At 37.5% G+C, this 13,631-nt stretch overlaps 1 protein-coding gene across 4 annotated transcripts in view; it reads right to left on the bottom strand.

Moving 5' to 3' along the window:
• Positions 1–13,631, bottom strand: part of NfI (Nuclear factor I) — a 52,339-nt gene that overhangs the window by 19,865 nt on the left and 18,843 nt on the right. For all 4 annotated transcript variants that reach the window (XM_028322715.1, XM_028322717.1, XM_028322718.1 and 1 more), the window contains exons 2-3: positions 1,166–1,321; positions 513–704 (exon numbers count right to left, since the gene is read on the bottom strand). In XM_028322715.1, the coding sequence (XP_028178516.1) occupies positions 513–704; positions 1,166–1,321 (348 nt within the window). The remainder of the gene's footprint in view (positions 1–512; positions 705–1,165; positions 1,322–13,631) is intronic.

Genomic DNA, 13,631 nt, shown 5'->3' with positions numbered 1-13,631 from the left:
ACGACTTGTGACCCAAGTAAAGGGACAATTAATTGCAAAGTATTCGATTATCGACTACGCACCACATTCTTTGTAGCCGTTAGAAACTATTTGCAAGTTAGAACTCCACCTACGCATTTCCTAAAGACGAAAGAGAAACTGGTGATTTCAAATGAAGGAAGTTCGTTTAACTGTCGTCGAAAGCACTTATACTTAAAAAAGAAATTGTTTTAACTTGAGAAGAGTAAAGAATGTTTATGTAATTCCTAATTCGGTCATAGTAATTAATTGTATTTTTTAAGTTGTGTCTTGGAGTTACTGGTTATTAGTGTCAGGGACTACTCCCACCTCTCGTTCCCACCGCTGCAACTCCTGTGTAGCCAGGATCTACAGCTTGACAGCCAATAAATACCCAACCAATGAAGGTCAAGTTTGTCTCAGGGGTAAGTTAAACAGAAGAACATAATATTATGATTTGTTGGTGTCAATCAACTACCGAAATAGTTAATGGGTCATGAACATCGAATGGTTACCTTATCAGCCTGCCTTAGGCAGTCTATTCTCCTCATCTTCCCCTTTTGGTCCGGGTTGGATAGAACACAGACGGCTGGCCTTTTTCCGGTGATGCTTAGCACAAAGTCCTCTCTGCAGTCTTGCGTTATGTCCTTGCGCAGTTTGCCCAGTAACCGTGAAGCCCATTTTTGTTTTACTTCTGCTTTCTCGTTCTGGAAAATTGCATGGTCAATATGATCATTGTGGAAAAGAGTTTTTGATTGCAAAGAGCAAAATTAATTAGAAGTTTTGTCCTTATAGTTTTGTCCTTATAGATCGTTTTATCCACGAAGACGCGCCCCACCATTCTTCCACTAATGTTTGAGTGTTATCGGTACACGCTAAATCATCTATGAGTGCACACGCACACCACAATAATGACGCTCGGATTGCTCGGATCAAACTCCCCGCACCCCGCGCTTCCCTCGACCAAAAACTGGTGGGTCGCGTCTTCGTGGATGAAACGATCTACCTATATTATGTGAGACAAAAACTTAGACCTTGTTTTCGATGCACAGGTGCTTTAAACTCATGCCAGTCTAAATAATCTTTTAAAATACGAATAGGTGCTATGTGTTTTTAATAACGTTTTATACTATTTAGAAGGCAGATAAATAAAAATTTAACCATTTACCTGTAATTCATATTTAGTGTGCCGCTCCTCCTCAAGACTCATCCGTTTCTCGTGTTTTTTGTAGTACTTCCGTTTGGCTGCTTGTAAATTGAACCAAGTGTACGAAAAGGACTTTACAAAGGGCATCAGGGCCTCTATGAACGGATGGAACTCGTCCTGTGAACATTCCAAGAACCACGAACCAAATATGATTATTTTTTCTAAAAACTTGTAAGTTGGCGCCCAACGTGGGGCCGGGGTAGTTGGCGACGAAATTTTGAAAAGGTTTTATTTATTACGGGGAATTAATACTTCCTTCAAACATTTTGTCTGTATTATCTTTTGCGCTAGTAAATATTGTATTATGATATTAAAACGTTTAAATCCAAACAGTTATGATGATAAACAGAATACATGTTATTATAATCTCTCCTGTAAGTTAATAGAATATTTAATACTGCGTCTTCGAATATTATACGATAAAAAAGTTATTCATATTAGTATAAATTGAAATATTCAGATTGGTAGTTTAATGCCAATTAGTTAAATAGATTGACATTCAAATATATTAATAGAGAATCTCAATTGACTGCCTAGAACCTAGTGACAAATAGTAGTAACAGCTTATATTAATTGAGTTAGTTAAAATATTTAAGGGTATGTCACTGGATTCTAATCAGTTGATAATTATAGAAGTGTTAATACAATGTATGTGAGATATATTAGTTTACATACATATTATTATTAGATGGCATCACAAACATACGGATCAGTATCCACATCGATGTACATAAGTGCGAATGTCCATAAATATAACACAGAAAGCATTCGCAAAACAAAGAAATAATAACAGCTAAAACGAACCAGACTGTGGTTTCTTGGGAGGTAAATGAACAGATAAAAACAAATAAATCCGTGTTCAGGTGAATTTGAAACCAACCTACCATTATTATGTATCACTGAAGAAATTCAATTATTCATTCCCTTAAAGTAAAAAAATATCTTATAAAAAAAATTCGCTATCCCTTTATTTCTTATATAGAAAATTAGAATAATCAGCCATTAAAATTTCTTCAGTAATTATTTATTCACTATTCTAGCTAATCTATCGATGTGTGTACTTCCTATGAATTTATAAACTGTACCACTCTTTAGAGTGTTTAGGATTTATCCTATAGAAGAATACCTATTTAAGATTTATTAATACCTAAATATCAAAACAAATCATAAATGTATAGTTTGAACAACTAAATTCTAATAAACTAGGTAGTATTTAACTAGAAATAATATAGCCCATGGTTGAAAATATACTTCAATTTAGAAACAAGTGCTAAATTCTCAACAAATGAATCTCTACAAGTTCTTAGTAAATCTTTTAACGCATCTTCATTATAAAACCAAGCACGATATCTTTCCCTTTCTGCACGCAAAAAATATGTTTACACTGACCATGCTGATCACCTATTCCAGTCAGTCAATACTGTATTGTTGTATGTTGATTCATAATCATAATGTATGCTAACGCACTGCGCTGATTCGTATTGACTTCAAAATTTTATGAACACACCCGCATTTCCAAAGGCATAGAGACTACAATAAGTGAATAAATATTTAGGCAGACTGTTTCTTGAACGCATCAATTGATATCCTACACCTGTCGTGAAAGTATTCAAATACTACGTTGTACATTATTCCGCGATCAGCTTCGTCCCTTTTTGGATGCGGTTTTTGAATTGATGCAAAATGTGCAATTGTTTGATTTACAGTTGCAATTGTTGAGGAATGTTACGGTACACAAAGTAAGGCAAAACCCTTTAATCTAATCCCAATACCTCATTACATTTCAATTTGATAAACTGCTTCAAAAATAACGCCAAGGAAAAAAGACAGACATGTAATAAGAATAGAAGTTGAAGAAAATGTAATCAAAGATGAACCTGCAGATGCGCCAGAAACTGGCAATACTATTGCCAATTTAACACATTTACTATCAATGAATCTTGGCGTTTTCATTCACAAAAAAACCTTTGAATCATCAAGTTGTAGTCAAAACATCTGTTGGCCGCGGGCAGCACGGCCGCTGCCAGTTTGGCAGGACCCAAAACTATGACGTTGCCGGAATCGCTTCTGCGGATTCCGGAGAAATCTGAGCTGCAGTTGATTCATCCGATTTAAAAATAAAACCAGATGCAACAGAAGTGGTAAGTGCGAAGGAGTTGGTGCCACGTGCTATCGTCGAAGGATCTAATACCTAAAAATATTTGTCTTTTGTCTATACCTTGGGCTATAATATAAACTTTACCGCCACCATAGGCAGATGTAAAGATAAAAATGACAGCTTAAATTGTAGAAGATTAGTAAACAGCAAATGGTACTGTCATTTGATAAAAAAGGTAGACAATCTCGTATAATTTCCAAGGACCATGCTAAAAAGATTCCGATAAAAATTTGAAAGAAAACAACAATTGTGTTGCTAGATCTGCCACAAAATTTGATGTGACATCACGAATTCCTTAATCAATATGACGCATCAACAAATCAGTGATAATTTCCCATCAGTTCAGTTAATCATCAACATCTCACAGACGTAACCGCATGTGTTCCCAGTGAACCAGACGTAAACAAAGGTCTAGCCACAACGGACTTGGCAGCGGGGTCTGGCAGGACCCTCCGTGACGTCACGGATTCTCCTGGCAACCGACCTGCCACGTTGGAGCGTAACTCAGCTGGTGTTGATCCCGAACTCTTAAGGCCGAAGCCAAAAGTGGGAGATTGTTGCCATAGTTACAAAGAAGCTAGTACGTTTACGATTGCGAATAACTTTAATAAGATTTTGCGATATTTTGCGCAATTTTAACGTAATGACCATCAAGCCTACAACTCTACTTAGTCTTGCAAACATCAAACGAAGTAATTAAGAAATTGAATCAAGAACAATCCTAAAATACAGTTGTATCTAAAACTGTATAGTTTCTATTCATCACAATGAAACTAACTACGTATCTGTGGCAGAAAGTGAAAAAAAAATTGAACAGCTAAATAGATGCATCGATTCGTCATGCAATCGTTCAGCAGGGTAAGAATTTTTCTTCGTAACTTTAACAATAACAAAATTCAATCATAATATCTACATTATCAAAGATAGATGTAGTACATATTTCGATTCGTTTATAGGTGCTCATTTTAAAGCTTTAACATTGATATTAATGAATTCTTCATCAAAATTTAATAAAAAGAACTTCGACTCGTACGTGCTTCGATTGAATAAAAGTTATCAAAAGACCTAACACAAGACATTTTCGACAGCAGTCAATAAATAAACAGGTTGTTACATGCAAACAAGGTAAACGATCCATGGAACCACAATAAAGTCATTAAAAGCACGAACAAAGCAATTTTGCATAAGTGCATAACCTAACCAAATATGAGTCAAACTGCGCCATATTGGAAGCGGCCAAAAAGCGCGCGAAAGAGAAATATAAAAATGGCGGCTATAAAACTATCACAACACTGGCGATAAGGTGCGAATATTTGGCAAATATAAGAACAACAAATGCTGAGTAGTAAGACTGTTGGCAGAGCGGCCGGGTGTGGGAGATAGCAGTCGCGATAAACGGTCTACCGAGGTAATAACGGTTGATGGCTTTTGGTTTTTGAGAACAAAAATAGAATTTTATGACGATGATGATCTAATGTGTACGATAAGAGGATGTTCCTGGAGTGCCTGGACTATATCTTGTTGAGATTAAAATTTTCAAATATTACTTTATATTGTCGCTACTAGGTATTATTGACACTGTACTGAATCAGTGACCGTCACCAGAGTTAGAAAGTACCTAATTGTTTATAGTGCCACTTCAAGCACTGACTCGTCTCTCTCACCGGCCAAGTAAGGACATAGCTGATAAAACTCCTTCGCTCTGTAGGTGAAAGTTTTGCAATGATCCACTAACCGATCAGATTTTTTCCACCAGACAAACTTCTTGGGAAACCCCTCTACGCATGAATTAGAGCAGCTTTGTTTACAAACTCTACCTACACCATAGACAATAAAACTAGCATACCTTATCGAATCAAACAAACTATTAGGACAACTTCCAACTGAACCATGCCAAAACACTGGAGTGCGTTCACCCTGAAAATTTTGGCGGCAAATCCTATTCAGCTGACGTTTCCTTCATTATTATTTTTTTCTGTCTTATGCCGGTCCAATTTATTTTATAGATATTGGCTCTGGTTCATTGGGGATGCCGGCTGGACTTGGCCCTGGCACCGCTTGGCGTGGCTAACTAGGTCGCTACGTCACGACAAAGTTGGCCAAAATCACCTAGCAAGTGTAAATACGCGTGAAAAAACCACGTTGATCGGCCATCTTGCCACGCGCTGGTTTGGCGACCGGCCGCGCGTCGTCCGCGGCCTACGCACGTAACTTTACAATAAATCCAGAGTCCGTAAGCGGAATGCGTAATGCTTCGATTATATGCATTTGGGTACTTAAACGTGCGTTCAGAATTGATATTCAGCGACCAAAGATTAGAGATGGGTTTGTAGCCAGCTAGTTTGGATAATAACTGATTATTATCTATTAATAGCCATTATTAGCCATCCATTGGCTATTAACCCTGCTATTAATAGTTTCTTACGTTTTTTCTTCCACCTTTAAAATCAAATCAATATTAAAATCAAATATTACTCAAAGAAACAAAAAAGAACTAAAAAACATCAATGTAATTTATATAAACGACATTGTAGTTAAAAAAGAATCTAAATAATAATCTGTTTTGTTTAATTTTCTGGTTTATTAGCTGGAAGAGAATGCCACATGGCATTAAGCTCGCCTGTTGTACCACTGTATTTTTATGTGTGCAATAAAGATTTTAAATAAATAAATAAATAAATATTATACAATAAAAGGAGAAACTGACTGACTTAGTGACAGATCAACACACAGCCTAAACGGCTAAACGTAGGCACTTGAAATTTGGAAGGGACGTAGCTTAAATACCGTAGAGGTGCACTAAGAAAGGAATTACCAAAATTCCCAAGGGAACGTTTTTTCCCGCTAACTCCCGTTCCCGTGGGAATTTTGCAATATCCTCTTGTAACTAAGCTTTGAGTTTACTAAGGTACCTGCATGCCAAATTTCAAGCGTCTATCTTACGTAGTTTAGATTTTTTTATACAAGTGTTTTTTCCCGCTAACTCCCGTTCCCATGGGAATTTTGCAATATCCTCTTGTAACTTAGCTTTGACTTTACTAAGGTACCTGCATGCCAAATTTCAAGCGTCTATCTTACGTGGTTTAGATTTTTTCATACAAATGTTTTTTTCCCGCTAACTCCCGTTTCCGTGGGAATTTTGCAATATCCTCTTGTAACTAAGCTTTAAGTTTACTAAGGTACCTGCATGCCAAATTTCAAGCGTCTAACTTAAGCGGTTTAGATTTTTCATACAAAAGGATTTTCCCGCTAATTCCCGTGCCCGTTGGAATTTCGGGTATTCCTTTCTTAATGCACCTCTACGGTACCTAAGCTACGTCCCTTCCAAATTTCAAGTGCTAAATTTGTAAACTATGAAGGGATATGTTTAATCATTAGTATAACATTAATAGCAGGGTTACCATCTGAAATCAGCTATTATTGGCTATTTATGGCTAATAACTGCTTTTAATCCGTTACTAGCCAATTGCTATTAATCGGATTATTAGCACTTACCCATCTCTACCAAAGATGCATTCGTGATGCGCTCGTTTCAAATGCTCTTTGCGTTGTTGCAGCGGGTAAAAAGTTGGTGTGCTATACTGCTATATGAGGAAATTTTATTCAAGAGACCTAAATAGGTTTTCATCGACACAAGAATTTAGAAACTGGAAAATCCAGTCGAGAAAAAATTGGATTGTCTTGAGAATGTGCAAATAATAAAGCCACATAAACGAATCTAGTTTTCGAAAAAAGTACAACACACTCGGTTGAGATTCTTACATCCCCAAAAAAGTAAATTATAACTCTTGTAAATTATTCAATAGTCAAATTCGGGTTATGTCTATCTGGCCTCGATGGCCTTCTCACGATTTCATAATAAGAAACCCCGGCATTAAAAATAAATCGAGCCAATCCAGAAATACATTTCAATCCATTCGGGGCTCGAACGGCACAGATTCGGTTTACGATTCGGCATCGTAAAGACGCTGTGTCATGAAAACACGATTTCGAAACTGGGCGAATCCAGCGAAGCTACCTCCCTTGATCTATTATGGTGTCCCGCAAGGTAGTATTTTGGGTCCATTGTTATTGCGTGAAAAAATTGTGTCACGAATCTCGAAAACACATCGAAATGAAAAGCTGAAAACAGTCAGTGCTGTTAATATACGTTAATTGTGTGTCATGAAGAAGAATAATAATAGATACAATTTGATTACATTATTCCGAAATTTGATAATTCTTTGATAAAGCGGTGATATAATTCACCAAAAAGGTCCCAAAAGCGTCTAATTTAAATAAATAGGTGAAATAACCAATAAACTAACAGTTGAAAGAAACGCCGCAAGAAGCCCCGTCGCGTTAACACAATTTTAAATATAGACGAATCACCGTGTAACTTTTCACAGCGTGACATTAGATGTTGTAACGTCTACGAAACCGAGATCGTGTGCTATTGCAGAATCTAATAAATTACACGATAGTTAAATATCCGCATTTATAAACCTAATGATGAACTGTAATCACATGCTAGCACTGGTTATGGGTTATTAAATACGCTGAATACTAGCGGTGCATTGCAGTATTATGGGCATCGTATTTATACGGTATATTTATACCGCATTATACCAACAACTTTGAAGACCAGCAACAGCTGAACTGCTGTGCAGAAATAGAAAATAGTTTCAAGAACTAAGGGCGCGGGCTGGCTTGCAGCGGATAGATTATCTAGAGCTAGGTTTGCTTTTATTTGACCCTTTTAGGCTTTTAAAAAGCTAAATGCTATAATTTTTATGATTTGACAAAAAGGAATAAAAGTGTAGTTTCCTCAATAACATGGCGTTTTAATTACGAGTGATTTCTATATTCAATCATTGACCCAAAATATAATAGCTAATTTATAGACACTTTTTATAATTTTTCGCTTTGATTTTTTTATATTTCAAAGAAGCTTTGAGAACAACGAGTCAAAATTACAAAGTTTATTATTGAAATAAATAAAATCATAGCGCAAAAAATTCTACCTACAGCAGCAGCAACAGCTTTTTTTTTCGTTTTTATGTTATACTGAAGACAGTTTACCCAGACTGCCTGTACTATGTGGTGTACAATAAAGATTATCAATCTATCTATTCCTCCAGCTCGCACTAAGCGTTTCAATTACTCTTTTATTATGCGAAGAGCTAGAGACTGGAATTCGCTGCCTGTTGCTGTCTCTCCCGAAGACTATAATCCGGGCCTTTTCAAGGCGAGAGTGAATAGGCACTTACAGGGCAGATATGTACCATCCTAGACTACATACCTGCCTTTTTTATGTGACAGGAGGCAAACGAGCAGACGGATCACCTGATGGTAAGTGATTACCGTCGCCCATAGACACCCGCAGACCCAGGGGCGATACAGGTGCGTTGCCGGCCTTTAAAGTGAAGATACGCTCTCCTCTTGAAAGCTTGCAGATCGTATCCGTCCGGAAACACCGCAAACGACAGTCCATTCCACAGTTTGGTTGTACGGGGCCTTGTTATGCATAAAAAAAATCTCTCACGTTCTTGACACATTTGGCGATTTGGAAACCCGTTTTCATTTAAAAGCTTTCATCAAACCGCCCGCCCTGGAGACCCGCCCCGGCTGCAATCCGAGCGACCTTCCGATCCCATATCGGAGTTCCACTGAGTTGCCGATGCTAATGCAATCTGAACATTCTTTGTGTTCTTGATAACTAGCTAACGAGATGGAACTTGTGTCTGTGGTTGAGAATTTAAGAAATGTGCAACATTGTGTTTGGTTGAAAGATTTTGAACCGTCATAATGGAAAAACAGACGAACCCCTGTGAGGAATACGCTAGGGTGCTCGGTTGTGAGTTTGAATCTAACAGGGGGGGAATGTTAGAGAGACTAGCACCAGAAATTATGCTTAGACAAGTGTATGTTAGGATGATAATTAGGACACATTCACAGAGAATGAGTCAAAGATCTGTGGTTCTCTTCCAGACCTTTCAGGTTGCCTTTTAAAATGTGACACAGAGGACTCGTTACGCCGTTGTTATGGTTGTTTTGTTACATAAGCAAGGGCAAAATGATTACTCACGAAATCCCAGAAACATAACACCTACAAACTTAAGGCAGGTAGGTTCCTTATAGGATGTAGACATCCGCTAAAAAACGGATTTTACGAAACTCCTCCCCTACGGGTGTAAAACGAGATCCACGGGCGGCCGCTAGTATAGTATATTTTTGACGTCATTGCACCAAATCTTAACACTAAACTCATTGTCTTGCCTTTGACAATGCACCAAGCATTTCGCTTATCTTGCTTACTATATTTCATTCCTACGTCCGTGTGTACGGAATAGCCAATCAGGTAAAACCCTGCGCTGGAGTAAACTAGGAACCGACGTGAATACCTTTACAATTGATCCCGAGAAGTCCCGCATTAAGGCGACGACATCGTAAACGAACAAAGGTGACTGAGTTTCTTCCGCCACTTCTTCTCAGCACCAGCCCATATGCTGTCCCGAAGCGATGGTAGGGCAAGCTATATTTGGGACGCGTATAAGTGCCCTGGAAAGGGCCTATGTACTGAATAAACTATTTGAATTTGAAACAAAAATATTAAAATACACTTTACCCAGAAATGTAGAGTAATTTCTTTCAGTTCACAAAAACATTGCACCTGATTTTCTTGGGAAAAGTAGAAGTAGAACGACTTCTTGAAATTATCGAATAGTTAGTTCAATTTTAAAATTCTAAAACCGTTCATACAAAAACGGGTAAGACGCAGGTAAAGGTTTTTTAGATAAAACTCTAATATAGGAATATTAATTTCCAAAGAGACATTGGAAATACAGAAGCAAAATTTTAGCGCAAGAAAAATTGCAAGCAAATTCTATAGACTGCTGTTTTTCCATTTTCTTAACTGAACGATTAGTTACCTTACCACCCTTAGGGGAAATTCATCAAAACAACAGCGAAACGAAATGGGGAAGAAAACTAGACTAAATACTGAGTGGTCAGCATAAAGTTAAACCAATCTTATTACAAAAAACTACTCACGCCCGTATTCACAAACGATGCTTGCTTCAGTGAAGCAGCAAATCGAACGCACAGCGTTGAATATTATAGAGCTCTGTGATTGGTTCGTGTGTCACCCTGTGAGTCTACGCGCACTATAAGACCTCATAGTAATGTTTGTGAATACTTTGTCAGTCTCTATTGAGCAATGTAAGACGTGTATAAAGTCAGTTACCAAGGTATTATTCAGACAACATTATGAAAAACCCTGAAACCTAAACTTAATAGAGTCACAGTCAAATTCGATGATGAACGCGTTAAATAAGTTCCCTTCGCGTGCCGCCAGATAGTCGATGTCACGCGCGGAAGTGCCGCAGCGGGTTAACCTTATTTAGCAAATTCATTAAGTTAACCGCCTTATAATTTACTATTTCAGAATGCAATTGTGCTGGAGATTCGTTGGATTTAATTGTAGTGGAGATATTAAGTATAATTCTAGTTGTTAATGGTGGAAGGAAGGAAGAAACAAGAAAGAGCTTAGTTTGAAGAGCTTTAAAAAAAGAAAGTTGAAAATAGGCGTGTCATGAATACGTTACTTAATTACCACGTCTAACACGTGAAATTTAATGTGAAAAACGGGGATTCATTTTGATGTCGTGCCCCTGCAATAGAGGCTAAATGGCCTGATGACGAATGAAAGAAAATCATAAACCATATAAAATTGTCAATTTGCTGTTGTGCAGTCGCAGTAAGCCTAGGCGCAAACCACCTATTTTTTGTAAACCGATAGTTGGGCCCGATTTTAATTTATATGAAAATCAAATCGGTGTAATGTGCGCACACTTCCATACATGCCCATACTGATTAACAGTCCGACCCAACTTTCGGCCGACGAAAAATCCTTGATCTGCGCCTAGGCTAAAAAAGCTTTTCTCAAAGTCTGAAGTCCCCTTTCATTTAAACATCTGTCCTCTCCCTGGATTCTCTGGAAGAGATCGCTTCCTAGCAATACCACCACCACCGCTTAAATGACGTTTCGATTTGATACATTTCTTTTATATATTTTTGTACAATAAAGTTCTAATGTAATTATTACCGTTTATTTAAATCACTGAAGGGTTTCCCCTGCAGAGTATCCCCCTTAAGTCCTGCCATTAAAGCGATTCCCAGCGCGCATAGTGCATACATATGCGTACGCGCAGACTCACAGGCTCCTCCGTATCCGGGAGTACTCACGAACACCTTGTTGTCATTGCATAACGTGAGTACCAACGGCATGTCAAGGTAAACATTGTGCAGCTTATGTGGTCGTAATAGGGGTGATTTTTGCAAGGAAATTGTAAGGTTTGATGTGCTGTCGATTGATTGATTTTATGAAGAACGCGAGTAATAATGCTATTTAATAGTAGATGTTAGATTTGTCAATCTATAAATCCAATGAAAAAATATTATGATGACAAAATGCATAAGAAGAAAGAAAGTTCTTGTTCTCTTATTGTTTTGTACTTTTTGAATAAACATCTAAAGATGATAAAGACGAATATGTTAAGAATATTAGGAGTTCACTCGCATCAATATAATAACTAAACTGTTGAAAAATAAGCTGACGAAAGCGACTGACTTTCTTTACTGTCCCCAAGCAAGGTAGAGTTATAAATAGAACAAGAAGTCAAATGACTAGAGTCGAATAGAAACAAATTCACTGGAGTGAACAGATACATTTTTACAGGACTTTTATGCCTGTTTTCACCATCAATCCCTAATTTTTAAGTGACCCCTATGGTAACAAAATAACAGGAATTTTGTTTACATAAGAGTCACTTAAAAATTAGGGATGGATGGTGAAAACGGGCATTAGACTCTACTCGTATGTTTTGTGTCTACCGCCCAATACATACAACCAATTTTCCGTAACTGCCCAACTGTAAATCAAGTGCTTGCTTTAACTTTAAGATCATAAGTTAGTTCCTCATCACACGGTCCGAAACCGTCCTGGAACGGTCCTGAAACTTTATGATTCAGTGCTGGGCTAATATTTTATTTGGCACCAAGTCAACTCGATGATTACACCCGTTTCAAGGTCGTTCTTTGACAAATCCCGATTTATGATCTTCGGCTGGTTAATTATGGTACAGTTTTGGAGTATGGACGTGATTGAGGGCAGGACTTTCGAATGCTCTTCAGAATTGTTTATTGTTGTTGGAAGAATAGTTGAATTCAGTGGCGCATTTACCAGCAGGCTAAGTAGGCTAAAGCCTAGGGCGGCATATTTTGAGGGGCAGCAGATTTCACACTTAATACAAACCAAAATTGGAGAGAATTTTTTTTTGCTGTGTATAGGCCAGTCAAACAGGCGGCAAATCAGTAAATTCATCACTGGTTGAACTTTAAGGTAAACAGAGACTGAGGGCACAGAGGCTGTTTTAGGAGAGACTCTCACCCGTATTCACAAAGGGAAGCAGCAAATCGAACGCACAGCGTTGAATAGAGCTTCCAATTACAGAGATTGGTTCTTGTGTCACCCTGTGCGATCACGCGCACTGTGAGACCTCATAGTAATGTTCGTGAATACGGGCGTCTCTCGCGTCAGAGGTTTTGGATTCTATTCACTCTCAATGTATGCAATATTTTCGACGAGATTTGGTGGGCTTCTTTCTAAGTCCGCCTTGTTAGCAACAACATGATAATATTTAGTGTTTAAATAACTTTTTGCCTTTCCTTGTTTATTTAGAAGGTTGAATCAACCTGATTGTCCATAAGAAATGTGGTTTAGAAGGGTTCTTTATGTTGGTTAGACTGACTACTGAGTCATGTTAAACACCGATGGCAGTTCATAAGTCTGTCAATAGGGTTTTGACCTCAGTTATTGTTACAATCCATTCGATAGAAGAAGAGCGGATGTTATTCCTCTATAATTCGAGGAGATGTCAAGTTATGCTTGTGGCAGTATCAAATACAAACCAACATAATTATTCACAAGGCGCTACTAAAGTAGTGATGTGACTTTATTACAATAAAAAATTCCGGAAAATCGAAAATTACGTAACATCTAGGTACCACTCAAGCACCATATTTATATGAACAATATCAAGAAATCAATGCATTTAATTCTTTTTAAGATAAATTTTTGCTACAAATTTTAGCCTAGCTTATTATCTTCCAACATTTCCCAAAATTCTAAATATTGGTTCAAAGGCTTTCATGTAAAAATGAACAGACAACACAAGACACAGTAAGATTTATTTTCGCATTCCAAATAGTTTCTATGAAGTTAGGTAC

The sequence above is a fragment of the Ostrinia furnacalis genome, unplaced genomic scaffold (genome assembly GCF_004193835.3).
Source record: "Ostrinia furnacalis isolate ACB-3 unplaced genomic scaffold, ASM419383v2 OfSCF7708, whole genome shotgun sequence".
In the NCBI taxonomy this organism is placed as follows: domain Eukaryota; kingdom Metazoa; phylum Arthropoda; class Insecta; order Lepidoptera; family Crambidae; genus Ostrinia; species Ostrinia furnacalis.
Note: the sequence above shows the minus strand (reverse complement) of the source record. Positions and strands in the feature narration are given on the sequence as shown.